Source organism: Orbicella faveolata, unplaced genomic scaffold, assembly GCF_042242905.1.
Source record: "Orbicella faveolata isolate gen_17 unplaced genomic scaffold, um_ofav_v1 contig_14, whole genome shotgun sequence".
Lineage (NCBI taxonomy): Eukaryota > Metazoa > Cnidaria > Anthozoa > Scleractinia > Merulinidae > Orbicella > Orbicella faveolata.
In genome coordinates this window covers 20,614,982-20,636,930 of record NW_028301541.1, presented here as the reverse complement: position 1 = coordinate 20,636,930, position 21,949 = coordinate 20,614,982, and the positions used below count along the sequence as shown (strand labels likewise).

The 21,949-nt window shown below is 38.0% G+C and overlaps 3 protein-coding genes across 3 annotated transcripts; 1 reads left to right on the top strand and 2 right to left on the bottom strand.

Annotated features, from left to right (window-relative positions):
• Positions 1-1,198: 1,198 nt before the first annotated feature.
• On the bottom strand, positions 1,199-4,595 carry LOC110053444 (uncharacterized). Its single transcript, XM_020759668.2, has one exon. It carries the CDS (start codon positions 4,512-4,514, stop codon positions 3,855-3,857), a length of 660 nt encoding a protein of 219 aa, XP_020615327.2. The 5' UTR covers positions 4,515-4,595; the 3' UTR covers positions 1,199-3,854.
• Positions 4,596-4,729: 134 nt separating this feature from the next.
• LOC149114457 (uncharacterized) lies at positions 4,730-7,152 on the top strand. Its single transcript, XM_089286999.1, has one exon. The coding sequence runs from the start codon at positions 5,539-5,541 to the stop codon at positions 6,151-6,153; it is 615 nt and encodes a 204-aa protein (XP_089143125.1). The 5' UTR covers positions 4,730-5,538; the 3' UTR covers positions 6,154-7,152.
• A 1,436-nt stretch (positions 7,153-8,588) lies between these two features.
• On the bottom strand, positions 8,589-21,811 carry LOC110053433 (histone-arginine methyltransferase CARMER-like). Its single transcript, XM_089286997.1, has 17 exons — positions 21,535-21,811; positions 21,319-21,447; positions 19,979-20,085; positions 19,409-19,447; positions 19,186-19,251; positions 18,701-18,728; positions 17,950-18,032; positions 17,221-17,283; positions 16,921-17,035; positions 16,722-16,812; positions 16,117-16,198; positions 15,038-15,123; positions 14,449-14,538; positions 13,581-13,635; positions 12,791-12,873; positions 12,132-12,409; positions 8,589-11,083 (listed from the first exon to the last, which is right to left on the bottom strand). Exons 1-17 carry the CDS (start codon positions 21,704-21,706, stop codon positions 10,854-10,856), a joined length of 1,797 nt encoding a protein of 598 aa, XP_089143123.1. The 5' UTR covers positions 21,707-21,811; the 3' UTR covers positions 8,589-10,853.
• Between the last annotated feature and the right edge of the window lie 138 nt (positions 21,812-21,949).

The following is a 21,949-nucleotide window of genomic DNA, read 5'->3' as shown; positions in this document are numbered from 1 at the left end:
AAAAATATCGATAACTTCGCTGAATTAAAGTGTCATCAAAATTTCCTGTAACAAGTTACTTCATTTAAATTAACAAATAATTTTTGAAGAAAATCAAAATCGTTGGGCAAATTATTTGAAGATTGGAAGGGCAGATTTTTTTTACTTCAAGAGTACAAAAAGAGCTCAGAGTTGTTTCCAAAATAAAATGACCGGTGATTGTTGCGTTTTTAAATTTCTACGGCGTAGTGTGGATAGGGCCTGCAGAGAATTGCGCGCCTTGAATGACTATTAATAACATTTTCATTTGATTTTTTTTGTCCAAAAGACAAACGATCCACCAAAGCTCTAAGGTTCCAAGAATATTTTACTGAAACAAACATCGTTTAGGGCCAACACAGTCGCAACAAATGAAACTTCCCTGGGCAGCTCCCATGTAAATGAGTGAATGATGTTAATTGAAAAATGGATGTTTAAATTTTTTGTGCACCCTAAATAAAGTCGATGTTTTCAAATTCCGAAAAGCTCTGTTTTCATGACGAATTAGTGTGGACGGTACTGAGGCCTAACCGAAGAAACAAAGTTGCGTTTTTAAGTTTCTCCGGCGTAGTTCAAGCATGGACGGGGCCTCAAAAGGGATTGAGTGGCCAACGTTTGTAAACTGCTGTGTTCATAGGGATACGTTCTTGAGTAAAGCACGTAACTCTCACAGTGCACCTCTGTTCTTTCTATGTGGGAGTCCCCCCGGGTCTAGAACTTAGTCGGCGAGCAAGCTCTCTTGGCAGCTCATAGAGTAGAGGTGGGGATGACACTAAAATAGCTGAAAAGACAACTTGCCAGCATGCAATCTAGAACACAGTTTCAGGCCATCAGGACTGTCTTCTTGTTAAATTGTGCCTGGGACCTCCAGGAATGACAACATTTCACTTTTTGTCCAAGAAAAATTACCTCCCTTTTTCTTCTCCCCTACCCTCCCCCTTCTCAAATAAAAAAAAGACGGGGGTGCTTGCCCGAAATTTTGAAAAGAATCCCTAAGAGGTACCAAGATTCTCCTTTTGTGGGCGCGGCTTGAAATGTTTTTCACCCTTAAGGTACTAACTCTAAAATAACACATAAATTGACATTGACTTTTTTCAGATTCTGAACCAGTCCTGAAAACATTAACACTTCTGCAAGTACCTAGAAAAAAATAATGGAAACTGGCAATGAATCAGTAACATTTGTTTGCTTGTTTTATTTTCTTGCTATTTATAAATATATTTACAAAATATCCAATATGTATAAGGTAAGGAAGTCCAGGGAAGCCTATGCTTACATAAAGGACTACCTTCCTACTACTTTACAGTTTGGCATATTTATTGAGGGACACATAATACTGAAAAGTTGGAGGCTCTGAATAAATGCGTACTATAAGGTTTATTCTTAGGGATAATTTTATTTACAGCTCCCCTTATGACCAGTTACTTGACACAGTTAACCTCACTTTGTTATGTGCCAGAATATGCTGATTTTACTATAATTGAAGGGGTACGTGGAAAAAAGCCCCAAGTGACTCTTGATCTCATGTTGAATTTTCCTTTTTTCATATCAGGAAGTGAAAAGCAATTTGCTAGGAGAATCTTGCAGTCTATCAGATGTCACATAGGGTCTTTTTCCATGCACGCCTTTAATTATAAAAGTCTGTTTGTTTCATGAAAGAAATGTTTACTCTTTGCTCTGTAAACTACAAGCTATGGGGTAAAAATATCCTAGCTGTCACTACCCAAGCCAAGAACAACGACTAATGGTCTTCACTGTTTTTCATACCTAAGTGCTAAACTGTGGAATTTCCTCCCAGAAGCCTTGAGAAGTTATAACAAGATAAATGAATTCATGAGACCTGAACATTCTTAGTTTTATCAATTTTATTATTTAAATAATATGTCAAGTATGTACTTTGATATTAATTTTATAGTATACTGTATTTTAAATAATTTTTAACAACTTTAATATTTTTAGGCATATCTTTTAAAAATTTGTATTTTTATTAACTTGGAAAATATTTATGGTATATTAATTATTTAGCTCAAAGATATTAGTGTTATAGCTAGTTTAAATAAAATTTATGTATGTATTTACCTTAAAGATACCGAAGACTAACAACAAAAGGAATGAAAAATGTAAAAACAAATCTTATAAAAAGTTTCCAAAACTGGAAAAAACTTTGACTTTTCCAAAAGACCTTCATCTTTCCTTAGACTAAAATCCACTGGTTTTCAGCTGCAATGATACTGAACAGTCGACTAACATATGGGTTTGTATAGCTATGCTGACCGACAATCCACTTGAATGTATGAAAATTAATTATTGAATGTATAAATATTAAATATCAGTGAAGTTATTTTATAATTTTACTGAGTGTCAGACACTTGTCATTACTTATAACAGCTTACTTTAACAGGCATGCAGTATTTACTTCAACATTTGAAGGGGTGCCTGGAAAAAGCTCTAAGTGACTTCTGATAAATTGCTAGATTCCCCTTCCAAATTGCCTTGTATTCCTTTGTAAAACACAAGGAGAGTTTGACCTTACATCAGCAGTCACTTAGGGTCTTATACTTCACACCCCTTTGTTTAATACACCCCAAACTCTTGGCTCCCTCTTAGTGTAGAAGACAAGGCACGACATAGTAAAACATCACCCCACAAAACTATTGTTTGTATCATTTTCCTCATTATTTTGTCCTTTTGTTCTCTATTATTTTTGGCCAGCTGTGTCACCTACACCAAGTAATAGCTAGCCAAACTCTATCTAGCCAACAAAAGGTAAGAACTGTACTCCTCTACTCACACAGGCATGATGCATGCCAGAGGATAACCCAAAGAACAAATATGAAAACGCCTTGCAAATAAGATATAAAGAATTCAGCGTTCAAAATTCATCCACGAACTGATGAATTGGCCAACTTCCCCTGTTGTATTGTTTTTATCAAGGATCAAAGAAGTTAATTTTTGCTTGATCAGACCTTTGGAGTTTCAGACTTCCTCACCTTGTGCTCCATCTGGCTAGCCCAGCAACATTGTAATTTTGATCCAGCAAAATTTACCTACAGTAGTAAGAAACCAAACTTCTATTTAAGTTCTCAAATACTCTATAGGTTCACGCTACAAAAGCAGTCAGTGTAAAACACAGACTGCAGACTGCAGGCCAGGGGTAAAGTGCAGACTGAGGGTAAAATGCAGACTACAGACTAGGTGTAACATGCAGGCTACAACCTAGACAGACTTTTATAAGTACACTGAGGTCATACTATTCCATTATCAAGTGCAGGAGCCCATGCCATGGGCTTCTGTCAAGTGCTATACATAAACACACTTACCTGGGTGTTATTCAGGCTAATCAAAGTGGAAGCCTACAGTCAGGTTAGCCTGAATATCACTCAGGCCATTAGCCTCAATAACGCCCCTGTTAACCTGTTTATGGCGAGCTCTCAGTAATGGAAATGGTATCACAATACACTTGAAGTTTGCAGTCTGCATTTTACCCTCAGTCCCTATTTTACCCCCAGTCTGCAGTCAGCAGGTCTAAAACACAGGTAACATTCCAGAGGTCAAGAGTACAAATCCCTACTCTACTGATGAATAACTATCCCCAAAACAACAACATTTTCTAAAACAACATTTTGTGATTATATATATTTGGGCTAGGAGACTGAATCTTGGTGCTGTTTATTTATTTTTAGCACAGTGACCTGTACTCTTGATCTGTGGAATGTGACCTGTATTTAATTTAGACCCGTCAGTCTGCAGTCTGCGTTTTACACTGACCACTACAAAACACAAAATTATTCACATCCTTGGTAACACTGTTGCAAGGTTCGCTCCTTGAAAACAAACTATAAGCAGTACTCGAAGGGCTCTCTGTCCGTGACTGGAGGAGGCATAGCAGGTTGGCCTTGTGCTGGAGGAGGAGGATACTGGACTAGTTGCCGAGGATAATCTGGATTATACGGCGGTGGGGCCTGATCATACCCTGACGTTGAAGGCTGGTTGTAATTTGGCGGTGGAGGCCGTTGTGGAGGATGCCGGTTGTAATTTTCCGGTGGAGGCTGGTTGTAATTTGTCCCTTGTACTTGTTGGGCGGTCATGGCCATATGGGTGGTCGACACGTACGGTTGGTGAGTCGCTGATTGAGACGTGACGACAGTCCCAGGGGAACGATAGCGGTAGAACGGGCAACATGCACAACAACAGCAAGCCACGATGGAAATAATGATCGCGAAGAACACAATCGTACCGACTACAACGCCGGCAATGCTAGCTTCAGTCAAAGTCCGACAGTCCGACGAACAATCTCCGCCATCACAGCACTCTTCCTCCGTGCCACAGTCGGAATCGAAGGAGCAGTAAAAACAGGTTTTTCTGCACACACTATCCGAACAGCAGGACTGGTCGTCAAGACATTCACCGTCATTACTACAAATTGTAGCACTTCCCAAGGCAGAGAAACAGAGGATAACAACAACGTAAATTGCTCGTACGCGTTCGAGCGCCATTAATTGCTGACTAAACGTTTATACGCACTCGACTCACTCTATTAAACCCACGCACTGTAGGGGGGAGGGGAGTCGAGTAGGACGGTTCCGTTGATCCCTTGAAAATTTCACTTTTTCTCCTTTGTTCCCTATTTATGAATTCTGCTGTTTCCCGACGTTTTTTTCGTCAAAGTTCCCTGCAATAGTAGGGATATCCCTTGTTCCCTCAGATTAATCTCAAAAATATCCCTTAATGACCATTTTCCCTTGGGTCCCCAGTCCCTGGGAGGTCCTCCCCTTTCGTAAGCACAAGGTGCAGTGGAGGCCTCCTCTATAAATATTACGTTATCATTATTATCATTTATTATTTATTACTATTAATATTATTTATTATTTATCATCATCATCATCATCATCATCATCATCATCATCATCATCATCATCATCATTATTACAGTCGAACCTCCGGTTGCGACCACCTCTCGTAAGCGACCGCGACCACTTCCAGAGCTAAAAGTTTGAAACTGTCCTTTGTTTTTAACCTCCCGTAAGCAGTCACTTGACAGATAATGGAGCAAAAAATGGATAATAAGGTGTTGTAACATCATTGTATTCCTAGCTAGTACAAGAAACGACATTTCTCAATGGGAAGAACCGGATTTTTTTTTCTCTTAATTGACTTTTTGCATGAATAAACATTGCATCGGCATTGGCGCATGGGGTAAGTCTCGGCAGTTACCATATTTCTTAATCTTATGAGGCAAAATTGTAAACACTCTGGCCACATGAGTGACCTTTGTTTATATTTTTGTGTTCCCTTCCACCTGGGTCCCTTCTTTTAGTTCACCAGTAACCTGGGAGTAACGTAAACCTACTGCACTGATAGAAAAGGATTATTAAAGAGTTGGTTTTGTTTCAGCAAAGACTGCATAGCTTTCATGACCCACCCCAACCCACCTATATAAACACCACAGTAGCCTCCATTTGGCGCGAAAATGGAGAATTCTCCCCGCAGTTGTGCGTAACGTACGTAATTTCGTCAGCAATGGCGCTCGAAAGGGCAGCTTGTGTTGTTATTCTCTGTTTCTTGGCCTTGGGAAGTGCTACAGTCTGTCGTTATGACCTTGAATGTGGCAAATGGTCGGGTGAGTCTTGCTGTGCGGATAGTGTGTGCAGAAAATCCTGTTATTACTGCTCCTTCGATTCCGATTGTGGCACGGGTGAAGAGTGCTGTGATGGCGGAGACTGTTTGTCGGATTGTCCTTCAAGTTCGAATAGGTCTTGGGGTGCCATTGTCGGCAGTGTACTCGGAACGATCTTCTTTTTCGCAATCGTTTTTTCCATCGTGGCTTGTTTCTTTTGTTCGTGTTGCCCGTACTACCGCAATCGTTCCCATGGGGCCGTCGTCGTATCTCAACCAGCAACTCAGCAAACGTTCGTGTCGACCAGTACCCACATGTCGACCATGTCCGGCCAACCAGTGCAGCATCACCCTCCACCAGGACCTCCGCCGGCAAATTATAACCAGCCTCCACCGCCAAATTACAACCAGTTACCTCCACCGCCGTATAATCCAAGTTATCCTCAGCAACCAGCCCATTATCCTCCTCCTCCAGTACAAAGCCAGCCTCCTACGGCTCCCCCACTCAGGTACCATTAGCTTGGTTTCAAAGAGCGAACCTTGCAACAGTGTTAACAAACGACGTGAATTTGCCAAGTTTTGTAGCGTGAACTTTTAGACCCTAAAGTATTTAATAAGAACTTTATTAGAAGCATGATTTAATTCTTACTACTGTTGGTACATAACAGCAGGAGTTGGCCAATTCATCAGTCTGTGGATGAATAGACCATTTTACAGTTGTCTGCTCAGTGACCTGGCCTTTGTATGGCAGCGAGGCTAGAGTTGACCTTGTTTTGATACAGACCTCACTGCTTTTGTTGTGTAAAACAAGTTGTTCTGATGCTAACTAGGTGCATTTACATGACAAAAGCAGTGAGGTCTGTATCAAAACAAGGTCAACTCTAGCCTCGCTGCCATACAAAGGCCAGGTTACTGAGCAGACAACTGTAAAATGGTCTATTGTCAACTCTGGATTCTTTATATCTTATTTGCATTTCATTCTCGTTCTTTGGGTCAACTTATCCTCTGGCATGCATCCTGCCGGGGGAGGAGACTCCCATATGTAAATGATGAGGGTGCTTGTCATACCTCCAAGGGGTTAAAACGCAGTTTTGGGATCCACAGCAGGAGCTTTTACAGTACCCTTTAGTGTACTGAGCCAAAAAAATGTTACGAGAGAATGTGTTGTTTCAGAATTGGTACCTCTTAGAGGTGAAAAAGATTTCAAGCCACACTCGCTGAACAAGATCTTAGTACCTCTTAGGGGGTTCTTTTCAAAATGTCTGATAAGTACCCTGCCCTTTTTGTATGGGAGTGCCCCCCTGCAGGGACCATCATGCCTGTGTGAGTATAGAAAGAATTCCTACATTCTTTCCTTTTGTGGCTAGATATTAGTTTTAGGTGTATTAAATCTTGTTGTTAATAATATACATGAAAAAATTACTCGATTCTGATTGGTTGAGAGCAGTGCAGTTCAAGTGTAACACCAGTGCAAAAAGTGTAACACCAGTGCAAATTAAACATCGTAATTCTGGATTATGATCGGCTGAAATGCAATAGGAAATTGTCTAAGCCAATGATATCACGTAAAATGATGACGAGAATTTTGTGCTGAAACTTAAAGTTTTCTCAATGAGAAAAAATGGCTTCAAGAAAGATTTTCCAGCACTTCCTTCACGGGAATTTTTATATTATCAAATGCCGCATACCTGTTGAGGTTACAAGTGATGTTGAGTGTCTGACACTCAGTGACCTTATAAAATAATAATTCTTAATATTTATACATTCAAGTGGATTGTCAGTTAGCATAACTATACAGATTGATATGTTAGTTGACTGGTCAGTATGACTGAAGCTGGAAACCAGTGGAATTTAGGAAAGGTGAAGCTTTTTCCAGTTTTGGAAATTATTTGATATAATTTTTTGCAATTTGATTTTGCAATTTTTTACTCTTTTGTAAAGACTCAGGTATACATTGATATTTTGTAAATGTACTTATTTAATAGAAAACACGTCCCATGTTTCTATCGAGTTTTAGTATAAATCTACTAGCGTTCTATCACAAATGCTGTTCTCTTATTGGCTAAGCTACTCACTATCTATTCTGTGATAGAAAGTGAGTAGCATAACAGTGTACCCTTGTTCACAAAATGACAGCTGCTTCTTGGCATCTTCGAAGTGTCTGTGGAGGGGTTTTAGATAAAGTTTTGAACGACTAGTAGATTTATACCACAACAATTAGATTATTCGCTCTCGATTGCTATGCGTGATGGTTGACTCGGGCTGCACCCTCATCAACTATCACGCAATAGAAATCTCGACCTTATAATCTAATTGTTTAATAGAAACACAGTTTTTAACCAATCAGCGTGAGATTAAGAATTTGGTGGTCAGTCAGGGCTAAATCCCTATCTTGGTTTTGAAAAACAGGAGGCAGAAAAAGAGGGCTGTTCTGAGATTCCAAAATGGTAACAGTGTTCACCCACCAAAAATCTGAAGACTGATTTCTTACATGTGGATATGTGGTGACCACATAGTGCGCTCATCTCTGGATAGAGCTGTCTGGGTTCAAGCCCTGGCTGGGGACATTGCGTTGAATTCTTGGGCAAGACACTACTCTCACAGTGCCTCTCTCGACCCAAGTGTATCAATGGGTACCAGCAAATTTAATGCTGTGGGTTAACCTGTGATGGAGTAGAGGAGGGATGGAGGGGGAAGTAGAAATACTCCTAGTCACTTCATGCTACAGAAACCAGAGATAAGTGACAACCTGACATGTTTGCTGCCTGAAAACACAAACAAGCTATCATCAGATGGTCAATATATGTCCCCTTGCAGTCAGAATCAGTCATGGAAATGTAACCCATCAATTATGCAAGCAGCCTTACCAGAAGTACTTAAGTACAGCAACCTCCCTCTCCATCTTCACCAGATTAACCACACTTGCAGGACACTTACAATTTACTATATACACATCACATCACAAATAATTTAATAGGTAGATGTTTAAAGCATAAAACTAGAATAATTAGGTATAATGCCGTGCCTGTTTCACTCACAATATTCTGTACAAATGACACTGATATTACTACAAAATGCTACTCATGCAGCTTACATAAAAATAATGAACCTTTAAAATGTTAATGTATGGTGTCAAATAACAGTCAGAGAAGCTGACATCCCATTTTAAAAAAAAGATCATTACTTTCATTAATTTGGAGCAGGTTTGATATTTTGATAGATATTTCAAATGTTCTTGTAAATAATGCAGATCAATCAACTATAATGTCCATTGACTAAAACATTATTATGCAGATTTTCAAGATGTTGCATTGATGAACTTTTGCTTTTTGTTTGATGAGGTATGGTATGGTCTGTATGCATTCATTGGTTACTACAGTGCATACTGTTCAGGTGTTGATATGAGTAGGTACTTACTGGTGATCAAATCATTGCTTCAGCCATGGCGACTGTCAACAGTTTATTAATGGCAAACATTGCTCAAATTAAAGAAAGTCTTGCTGTTAATCTGCAAACCATAGCTAATACTTATAACCCAGCAGCACTAGCTTCTAGTTACTCTCCAAAACAATATTAGGGAAATAGTAATGTAAACAATAATTATTGGCTTCAATATGTACTGCATTCCCCTCCCCCTGCCAAAAAAGACTTGTCTAATGTATGATTGTGCTCAAAAATATATACCTTACAATGCACTCCACTACCATCAAGGGAAAGGCCTGAATAAAACACATGCCACAGGAAGGTAGCAGATGAGATAAAGAAAGAAGGCTAAGATGGAACATACTTGACATCTGTGCTAATCTGGCTAAAATCAGGCAAGCAAGTTATGTAATGTAAAGCAGTTCCAGTACAGTTACATTCCTAAGATGCATTGTTCCAGAAAACATCCATCCCCTCCCATGGAGAGCTTTTTGATTTCGCACACATCTTTTTTAATAGAAAGTATGGAATTTAAACTTTGGAATTTTCAGGGGGGTTGGATAGAGAAAAAGTGGGGGTTAAACAAACAGACCCAGGGGGAACCCCCACATCATAAGGTTGGGAATGCTTGTCGTCTCTCTTAGGGGTGTAAAATCAAGGATTTTTGGGTGCACTTGAAGAAATTAAAATAAAAACTCAGCTCTTATTTCTGTTTCTAGGCTCGATTTCTGCTGGTCTCTCAAGTCCGGTATAATGACATGGGCTAATTTGCTGAACAGCAGCTGGTAATGGGGCCTATTCCGTTTTAAGCGTTTTAAGCCGTATCTTTTAGGGGTCAAATTAAGCTTGAGCCATACACCCAGGCTGGTCGCCTTTAGCATCCCTGACCTTTTCATGTGGGAGTCCCCCCCTCCCCCTCCCCCCCCAGGGCAAATAGACCCTCTGTTTCAAGGGTATGGTTATTTTCTGGAACATCCCTTGGCACAAGACAAGCCCATATTGTGTTACACCAGCAGGATATGGAATTTTAAGTTAAATCTTGTGCCTCCTTCACTAGGGATTGAATGAGTGTGTAACAGGTCAAGGGGCATCTGTGTTCACAGGCTAATAACAACATTATAAAAGGCCAGAGCGTTGTGACAAGTAGATATCTCACTTACAATGACAAAAGAGCATTCACCGTAATGTTTTCCAATGTGGACAAACCAAGAAAATATGTCCTCTTTCTCTCTATATTATTGTCCAAAATGCTTATTCTAGACTCATTCGAAGACAAAGATTTTTCTCTCTCTTGCTTTTGGTAAAAGCCTAGTACTTTGTGATGGAAGTAAAATGATCAACTAAGTTGAGTGGTTCTACATATTCTGATTAAGCATTAACATATACAAAAATGTGTTCATTGCTACAGACACTGTCCTCAAGGAGAATTAATCCATTTAGCTGCACACTTTAGTAGTTGTCCAAAGTCAAGTCTCCAGTGCAAGTCTTGACAAACCTGGATCTGACAGATTAGCAGGCTCAAGATTTAGAACAAACTGTGAGCCAGTACGTCGTCTTCTTAAGATCCCCATCCATTAATCCTTACACCAACCTAAAATGTCCCAATAATAATATTCGTCTCCACTGTTTGTTAAATTAATAGTCAATGCCTTGGTCAAGAACAGACTCCACGCTATTCATTCTTGCTGTTCAGATGTCCAGGGATGGCAAACCGGCATGTCTACCTCAAGAACTTGCAAGCAGCCTAAGATATTTACAATCACAGAGGATATATTGAAGATCTTCACATAGGCAGTCTACCTAGAGTACACCATTGAGTGATGCGAGCCTTTATTGCTGACATATTCACCACAGCCAGCCCCAGTGTAACCATGAATGATAGCTGCTTGATTGCCGACTACATATCTGCTACTGACGTAGTGACTAGAGCTTCCTTCCAGCGTTGATGCATTGGGAACAGCACTGACTATGGGAAGACCACTGGGGATTCCCCCAAGGGCATAGGGACTGGCACCTAAAATACCCCCTGTTGGGACAAAATGCTCCATTTAATGGAATGCCCTATTAAGGACATTCAAGTGAAAATTTTCCAGTCTATAGATTTTTTTAAAATTTCTACTGCAGTCAGATATGAGTTACTTGTGTAAGAAATGCAAAAAAAAAATGGGGGTCACCGACTTTGTTTCAGAGATAAAGCATGTGGAAAACTACCATGATTTTGAAAAATTGGCGCACGTAATTCAGCATGGTCTACAGGAGTTTGGAGTTAAAAATATAGAAGGTGAGTCAATGTAGGCAAATGATCTTAGTCAAACTTTGTAGAAGTGGGTCTGTTGCGTAAATAATTCCCAATGTTACCAACGTTTTCACAAAACTTAACTCTTCAAGAGACATTTGAAATTGTCACAGAGATAAACGAAGAGCTAAAAAGAATGGAATTTAATGGCGCATTTTGCAAAAAATTCAAACTTCTAGTTGATAGATTTTATTTTCTCCCAAAATGTAGAAAATCAGTAGAGAAAATGATCCATCAAAAGAAAAATAGGGGTCACCAAGTGTCCAAGATTGTTAAATCCAGGCAAAGCTATAGCAAAGGCCATCTGCCCTATCATTGTTCATTTGATTACTTAGCACGCGCTCTCATGCATGACATGGCGTGTGAATTTGCCTGCACATTAAGGATGAGCAGAAACAATTAGCGCGAACATCCACTGTTAAGTGGCCAGTAATCAAAGTCCCGATGAGGGCTTTTCTATTGTTTTTACCTTTATTAAGTGGCACTATCCATTTTCCCAATGATGGCTGTTTGATAGGGGTTGAATTGTATTTAGGATTAAAATGCGGGAAGGCTGAAAACGGGGTGGTAATTATAAGGGAGTTATGCAAGTCTGGAACTTCTGACAGCAGCTCAAATCAAGGCAGAATCAAAGGGGCACCTCTGTCCAAAGTGTTTGCCTTTATTTCTTCTTTATTTCTTTTAATTTTTTGCTCCTCCAAAGAGGGGGCAGTCCACCCCGAAGTGATAATGATACTAATGCTTTTCCTTAATGCTGCTATAATTGATAATCAAATACCTCCATTGTAAGCTCCAACTGTGTTAACCATAAGTCCATTACCCATGATACCTCCGCAGGCACCATCTAGGCCATTCTCAGTGGCAGCATTCACACCAGATGCTGTAGAGCTTGCCATGTTCCAGTAAAGATCTGTTGGAGACACTGTGTTGGTACCAGCAGGAATGGCAGCTTGGGTACCAGTGTAGCGGAAATAGGGGTTTTTGAGGTCCAGCGAGTTTGTTGATCTGATGCTTGTTCCATCTACAGAGACTTCTATTTCAACGTCATAACTCTGTCTGTGAAATTATGTACATTACTGTCAGTATGAAACAAGGACAACGATTCATTTTGTTTGCCATCATCATCCTGATTCCTCCTTTTCAAGTGCCAAGGAATAATGCTACTTCCCTTGGCATTTATTTTGCATTAATTGTTTTAATTTTTTTTTTTTACAGTAATTCTTGGACACAGTGGAAAGTAGTGTCATTGCCAAGAACATAATAACTCTGGCTAAGACTCAACCTAAACCACTTGAACATACAATTTTAAAGTTATGACAAGGTGACTGCACTTTCCAGAGCTTTTTTTTTTATTCTTTTCTACTGAACAATAATTTGTTATTGACCTTCCTTCTCTTCATTCACAAATACATTCACGTACTGAGTTCATTAACATACCTCCTGTTTGAGATGAGCACCACTTTTCCAGACAATGCCTGCCCAACTTTTACAAATATTGGAGTGTGAAGGAGACATCGAACCTGCAAATCAGATAAACTGATCATGTACATTTATATGATGTACATTTTGCTAAAAGTAAATCTGGGGTTCTGAAGAACTGCTGTCTGCATCGATGGACAAGTGAAACACTAAGCTATTAATTTATCAACTTGAATTTGGTTTAAATTAACAGCAGCAGGGAGTTTGCGAATCTGACATTTTGAGAATAAACCCTTAATCACTTTGCTCTAATGAAAGGCAAATGCTCAAATGTCAGTTTCACAAGCTTGCTGTTGCTATATTTACCAACAGTGGTTGGTTAATCTACCTTTATCAACTTCACCTTGATAACTGGCTTAGTGCAAACCCTTGATTACCCAGATTAAAACACAAAATTAATTATAACAAATGTAACGTATAGCAGCGAAATATCAGGCTCACAGCCTGAGACAAATCTGAATAACAGAAAAGTCTGGGAAATCAGGGCTTGGAAAGCAATATTTCATTTTGATAGTAAAATTGTTACTAACAAGTTAAAAGACTTCTGACTGAGTGAAAATTGTCCCTGATCATTGTCATAAAGCAGGCCCATGTGTTACTACTACAGCAATGTAAAAAGCCTTATTTTACTACAGCACATTGATTGTGCATGACATTGTGCTTATGTGAAGCTTTTTGTGATGTTTCCGTTACCAAAGACAGGAAGTTACATGTGTGTTGACAAGATCTTGATGATATACAAACATACCTGATACCAGTGAGTAAGAGGCTCTTGAGGAGCCGTGGACAGCCACACTGGAATACTGTCAATCAAATAATCAGTGATGATGTCAGTTAACCCGATAACATTAAAATGAAATGTTTAAGCCAGATTAAGCAAACTTTTGAGACTTCTAGCCAGGCATATTGAGAATCCTGGAATTTCTGTCTCACACAGGACTACCTAAATTATAACCTGACTGAAGTGCAGGGTACTGCAAGCAGCAGGCCAAATTTGATAAGGTAACTGAGGTACCATGAGACCTTAGGGTTATCTCTGGTCCCATATCATATGTAAGGGTCATGAGACCAGATTTGGGTCCTCTGCTATGGAGCCCAAGCTATAGGGACCCTGGCCAGCTGCCTCTATCCTTTAAAGGATCTCTGACATGTAAGGAGCTTTAATCAAGATTTCAGGAATTACCGGTAGTAGTACCTAATGCAAGTGTACCCCAGGTGCAAGTCAAGCTAGTGAACTTGACCCTTATAGAGATATAGGGAGTTATGCTGGAAGGAGTCAAATTCCTTCCTCCAGTAGACCCACCACTGACATACGAAGTGGAACAGAGCCCATTTGAAAGAAAGGATGGGTAAAGCTAATGACTGAACACAAGTACGCTAGAAATCTTCACAATACAATCTCACACTATTTGGGGTTCTTTCCTTTTCATGTTAACCAAAACAAAGTAAGAAAACACTAAAATATCAATGAGCAAATTAAGACTCTGGATTAAAAAAAATATCTGGATTAAACAAGCTTGGTCAGTAAAGATGCTCAATATTTTTGTAATCAAGAAAAGCTATTCTCTAAAACTGCCCATGTTCAGAGCAGAAAAATAACAAAACACATTGCTTACTTGCTTCCTTGAAATAAAACATCAAACCAGAATGCCAGGCCATGAAGAGTTCCTGCAGTGTGTACTGTAAAGTGCAGAGGGATTTCTATCCTGTTAATGTAACAAATGCATAAGAATGGCTAAATGTCTAATAGTAATGATTATCAAAAACAAACAAAGGATATAATCAAACTTTCCAAAAAACAATTAAGGAAAACAAGAGTCTGATAATCATAAATGAAACAAAACAATACTTAGAAAAAAACAGGTTTTCAAACCAGTGAACATTATGCTAAGTAATTTTTTTATTAAAAGTAAACTGCTACAAAATATTTTATCAAGCACACACAGAGAACTTTTACCTACAGTCCGGTATGTAGTGGACTTAAGCCTAAATCATGCCTGGAAATACTCTGATAAATGGGAAAGGTCAAGAAAACTAAGAATAATATCACTTCTTATTCTATCATGCCGTACAAAAAAGGGATCTTATGACATCAGTGTACATGTTTACCTTTGCAAAGTTTAAATAATAAAAACAAGTATCTAGCAATATTGCTCTAGCTGTTCAAAAATTATTGAAAACTGGATTTCCGTTATCTTGGTGTACCTGTGCAAATCTTCTTCAGCTGCACTAAGAAAATTTACAGTGTGTGTCACAGGTTTGGCCATCAGAATCCGCACATCAAAAGTATCCTACAGTACAGAGAGTCTTAATACACATGTGACCCTACACAGCTAAAATGTCAGTGGCTCATTTAAAAAAAAAAAACTTAAGTCTACAGCATACTGAAAAATACTATATCAAATTCTGTCAGTATTCCCTTGTTAGTTAATAACCTCAGGCATATTTGAATTAGTTTTGTTCAAAATAAAATTATCATTAATCTGTATTGATCATTGTGACCATAAACTCATTGTGTGAGAAAAAAGTGGCTTATAAATGGACAGCATGGCAGACTCTCGATTAATCAGTCCGGATTCAAGCCCTTACTGGGGTCATTGTGTTGTCTTGTTGGGCAAGACATTTTATTCTCACAGTGCTTCTCTCCACACGGATGTATATTAAATGGATACCAGTGATTTTAATGCTGCGGGTAACCTGAGGATGGACTAGCATCTCATTAAGGGGGGATTGGATGCAAGTACTGGTATACTCCAATTCACTTAATGCTACGGAAAATGGCATAAGCTTCGAAACAGTAGTACAGACCACTTAGCCAGACACAGGCTTCACCTTTTAACTACCATAAAAACCCTTGCGTAAGAACTTACTGGCAAAACAGGTCCCTGTGCTTAGAGGTAGTTATTGCTAATTTAGGCTAAGTATATTCTTAATTAAATTACTAGGTTCTTAATTTATACGGAGATATATGTATACATGTAGTTGTTAATTACCAGAAAAAAAAAAAAAACTTGAGTATAATCCGTAAATATACAGTATTACTTTATTCTCAACTGTATTATGTATTTTCTTGTTATAAATATAGATTTGCAAACTCAAAGTCACACTCCATGGTTAAAATGTTTATATTTTTAGCTGTAACCCAGATATAAGAAACTGTTTGATCTTGCTTATCTAGACAGGTTGTTATATTTTTGGTTCTTAAACCACTAGGTTCTTACATTCAGGGTTTTCCTTTATTACCCTTTATCAAGTAAATATCCTATTGTTAACTTGAAACTTACCACAATTGGTTGTCTGAAATACTCTTCCAGAGCAGGCTCTCTTAAATTTGACAAATCAACTCCATAAAATGAATTTTGATACCTGAAAGCAAAATGGTTTTAATCAGATAAGGAACACTATATATATGCATTATACATTACTTGCAAAAAATTTTTGACACTAAAATGTCGCATTTTTTACTTTGGATGTTTAATTTTTGGACACTTTTTATCTCATTTCAGGCAAGTTTCGGACAAAAATTTTGGTCATGGATAAAATAAATTTAGGCCTACAAGACATAAATTACACTGAAACAAAATCTGTGAAAATGATAGTTTTACTGCACCCTCAAGGTTTTCTAACAGATGTAATGAGGAGAAAATAACACAAATTCTACTAAGCTGTCATGTGTCTCAAGCAGTGCCTCAACTAGGGTTTGCCTTATGAAGGAAATTTGGAGCTTTGGAGTTATTTAAAAATTTTTATTGTACTGTAAATATTTCAGATGCTTAAAAATTTCTGACAGTTTAATTTTTGGACATTTTTTTTGGCCAAACAACACTTTGCAATGACTAATCTTACACCACTGAATAAATTTCTTATTTACACTACACACATTACTTACCAGAAGTTTGCTTTCGAGAAGTGCTCCATATAAAGTGCGTCATCAAAAAATGGCGCAATATGTAGATCTCCTGTGGTTGGGAACATTTTCCCTTTAACAAAAGACATAGATGTAACGCATTAGGCATTGCTCCAAGTCAAAACTAGACAACACTAAAGCAAAAGGTTTGAGAACAGAATAAACATCTTATAATGCATACCATCAGGTTTCAGCCATTTTTTAGCATGAAGGTAACTCTCTAACATTCTCTCATTATAAAGCATATAACCCATTGGCTCGGAAATTATTACATCTACCATTTCAGGGATCTCTACCTGCAATGAAATAAGGTAAAAATGTGTTAGATAAGAACGGCTAAAAATCCACCATCTCATTATTTTGTGTCATTGTGTTAGACAGTTTCGATGTCTGACATGAAATACAAAATTATCCTATCTTACATGCAAAGAAATGTAAGAAAATTTGTCAGGAGAATAAAGACTTTGAACCCACTCCATACCTCTTCAACTTTTCCAGGAATCACAATCACTTTGTCTGAAAGGTTATTGAGTTTAACTAGAGCCTGGATAAAGATATTGAAACATGTATGTTACATTCAGGTAACACAGTAAATAAAAGCACTGTAATACTAATATGGAAGCATTATGATGCAGGTCAAGTAACAGCTGCAGTAGGTCTGTAACATGAGAATAAATGTATGTCTACCATGCAGTTGTGTGCATCAATTTATTAATTCAAACTTAATATTGCTTTAATCTAATTCAAAGACTGCTTCAAAATGGATAGGTCACACACCAGCAGGAGACCGCTAAGGCATAAATGAAATGACACAGAGAGTTGTAAAAATTGCATTTCACTGCACATTCTAACTCATATTCTCATTCTACACTTCAGATTAAATCTATAAACCATCTTCAGTCTGTACATCTTTTAAACAGTCTTTTTATCCAGCTGTTTCTGTTAACTTAATTAGCCTGCATAATAACATTCCATCCATGGATTTCATCAATATTTGGCTCTCACCCCAATTTTTAAGTGGTCAGAAAACAGAAAAAGCTCTTTGTTCATAATTTTATGGGTACACTTGCTATGCAGGCTACTGTTAACTCAAACCTGATACACAAATCTAATAAGTTATTTACCAGCAGACTCATAACTCTGCGTAAAATATGTAGAGCTATATAATATTATATATTTTTTAAACATTTATTTATTTTCTTGATCTTACCTCTGCATGAGTTGCCATAGAACTGGCTTCTATAGCATACACTTTTCTAGCTCCAGCTTGTACAGCAAAGAATGATAAGATCCCTATACCATAAAACAAAGTATAATCAACAAACAGATTTTAATTAAATTCTAATATTTATTAAAAGCAGTCTGACCAGAGCATGTGAGGCATTGAATTAGCCCTATGTAAGCCCTGTATCAATATAATTATAAGCTTTAAGTACATGTACAGGTCCTACATTAATAAATTACTTTATGTCACTAACAAGCTACAAGCATGAATGGCACTCAAAGCAAACTGCATGTTCTTACGTTACACAGCCAGCAAGCGAAACACATAAGCGCTGCAAAACCCGTGAGAAACCCCACAGAGCATGGTCGCCATGGAAGGCTGCTGACCAGCACTGGCTCGAGTCACCTAAATTTCATTTAGCCATGTTAAATTCAGTTGCTATATATATAAAAGCAGGCTTTGAAGCCTGTTATGAAATAATTAAATAATAATTTGAAGGAATTTAACAAACAATCATGACAGACAACAGTAATGCTACTCTAAAAAACATGATTGGTTCAATCACAAACAAACTCAGATTTTTTTCTTTCAAACTTGCATTGTGATAATTTAGCTAATAGTTCACAACTGAAAACTCTTATGTCACCACAGACAGTTAAAGTAGCTTATACATGCATGTACAGGATATCTTCCAAAAACATCTGGAAAACACTAACAGTTGCAGTACATGACATACCTGATCCAGCCCCGACATCAATCACTACCTACAGATAAAGAAGAGCATGAAAATATTCAACAACGAAGTTCAAAAAGAAACTAGTAGATACTGAGAGTAAGAAGAATGCTGATACAAGAGCACTTGGTAGTATAATGTTGCTTGTAACCTCATAATAGCACATTGTCTTCCACTTGACATGTCGTCACCAAAATGTTTGTGACCCTGACGAATACTTCCACAAGAAAATAAACTTATATTCGACATGGCAATCAAAGTAGACAATGCAGAGATCCAGAAACCCAGACATCTAGCATTTCAATGGGGCATGATTAGTAATGGTTTCTTAAGTTGTAACCCTGGCAGTAAATAACATGGGAAATACATTTCTGTGTTCTACATGTAACTCTAGGTAAATTAATTTTAAGCAAATTGTGGTTTTGGAAAAACTAATATTGTTAAGATTATCTTCCACTGTTTATATTTCACTGATTAGTTTTATGTACCTTGTCCTGAAAATCTGAGTGGTTCTGTAGCATGGCTCTTTGATATGTCGAAGTTCGGACATAATCCTGAGTGTTGGAGAAAGGACAAAAAATTAAAACTAATAACTAAAGAACTTAGAGTAAAATATACCAATATTGATTTTTACCCTCCGTTGGATTTCTCACACGCAGAAAGCTGGCTTCCAACATAAAAATGATTGATAAAATTAATGGTTACTTTTACCTGCATCATGTTTTGCTGCTGGGATAAATATCCATAAAACTGCCAAAAAGATAAGAAATTTTATAGTTTACTAAACTAGAAAGTTACACTTCTTTTGATAAAGGAAGTACATTGTGCGGGTCCAGAAAATATCCCTAACCAGACCAACAATGGTCATTTGAAATTCTGAGGGGGTGGGGGTCTCAATAGCCACATTTTTAATGGGAAAGTATCAAGTTAAACTGAAAATTCCAGGGGGGCAGGGAGGGGGCACCATCCTTGGTAGAGGTATGGGTATTTTCTGAAACCACTCAATCATTGTTATATAGTTGACTGAATGGTAGATTGATTTATTGATGGATCAGAGATTGATTGATAGATATATCAACTGATCAATCGATCGATCAATAATCATCCACAGGATTTTTTAACTAATAGTTTTCACACATAATTGTTAAAAAGCATGAAATACGACTATAAAGCCACCACAGATAATTGACAATTGTTATCTTTAGTCAAATTTTGCTCTTAACTTTTATTCGGTACCAATCTCTGTCTTTGGTATGAGCCCATTTACAGTAATATTCTCACCTGAAAGTATTGACTGGCTGAAGCCTTTTCTGTCCTTTCATTGAAAACTGAACGCTTTTTCATTCGACCAGAGGCGGTGTTTAGCATCTCTTTAAAGTCAATGACATCTAAAAAAGTATCGTAGATTGTACTGGTGTATATAACATCCTAAAATGAATTAAGGGTTCTGGTTGTATGGATACCTTCCAGATTGCTGCTAGCAAGTTAGAATGATACACCTCAACAACAACTTGGCATGATACATGACATCTGGAAGACCTTTAGTATTAAAAGATTTCCCCAACCCAAGGGAAAAGTTCCAGACAACCATGGGGATACCCTTTCCTAATCAAAACCCCTATCTACCCTTGGGGCAACCACCTGTGGGAAAAACCCCAAGTCAATCTTGGAGATAATCACCCCTAGAGAGAAAAGGGGAATAGATCACATGACCCTGAGGGGTGAGCTAATAAAATGGCTAATTTCTATAGCGCATAGCCCTAACTGTGAGATGCTAAACCTTCCATATACCAGAGACCCGGCACGGGTAAGGTGTTAAATACAAGATTAGTTGTCTGGAAAATGATGTACAGATAGGTAAACGAGAAATAAATAATTTCTGATAAATAATGTCGTTTAGTTCAAAGTTCATTTTTTTTTTCTCCTTCAGCCTTTTCTTCTCATGGCATTTAGCTCTCTTATCCTTACCTTTACTTATCCCTAAAAACAAAACATGAGGTATGTGAACCACTTTCAGAGTATTCAATTGCTGAAGGCATACAATAATAAACATCTCTGAATGTGCTTTTACAAAAGCATGCAACACAAACCTAATCCTTTGAAACCTGAACATGAATATGTAGATAAATTGTTGCAGGCAGAAATAGCTTTTTACCCAGCCAGTCAAAAATAATCCATTCTATACCATCATCTTCAACCTTGCTTTTAAAAATGTACGTTTATATTAACAAAAGCAGTAACTCCAGCATTCCCTAGAGAATTTTACCACTAAATTAAACTCATAGTGAAAGAATTTGGCCCAGACGAAACCCAAAGAAATGCAATTTCACCAAAACCTTTCACAATAAACAAGTAAATAAAGCGTACGAGAAGGCTAATCGCTGTTTCAATTTTCTCCACGTCTTCATTCCGTGTTAGCAAAACTAAAAGTATTTAGGCTTATAAGCTTAACAACCCACAAAGAAATAAAGACTTAGTTGATATCGTTGACTCAATACCACAAACGTATTTATTATGCATGAGTTTGTTTTGCGATATTCGACATTCCAAAAAAAAACTACTTTCAGTTCACTTTCATTGTTATACACTTTCATCTATTTTATATACTTTCTAAAACTTACCCTCTCTGTGCGTAAAACTAAGCAGAATGCTAAAGTTTTGCTCTGGGAGATCGATGAGGTATCGGAGCCGTCCCATTTGGCAGTGGTCAGTGTCTTTGGTCACTCTAAAACTAGGCATATATTCACTGCCTGGAGAAGATAAACCAGTCAACAAATCAATCTCTACACGGCTCAAGATTAAGGTGTTTGGCAATACACACAGAAGTGTTGACTTACCGTTTCGTATGCGAATATCAAGCGAGTGATTTTGTGGATCTCCCAGTACATCCACAACGCAATCGCCTCCATCTTGTGTTTGCAGTGAATGCTCTCCTTTGAGAATCTGAAGTCTGCAGTTCCGAAACGACTGCGTCTTTACCGCCGTTTTGGCATTCATAGGATAGTCCATGGGAATTTCGTGCCGTTAGACTCTGCGCTAGGAAAACAACTTTAATACACGTGCGATTTGTCAATGAATTTATCTCTTCATCGCTTATTTCGCGAGCCCGCGTTATTTCCTTCGTTGAGAAACAGAGGTTATTTTCATCGAATCGGGTCCAGTCTTTGCGGTGTAAGTTTGTCACGTGCTTCACGTGGTGACGCGCGCCCACGCGTGTATAAAAAAACACGAATTTGGAAACTTCAAAATGGT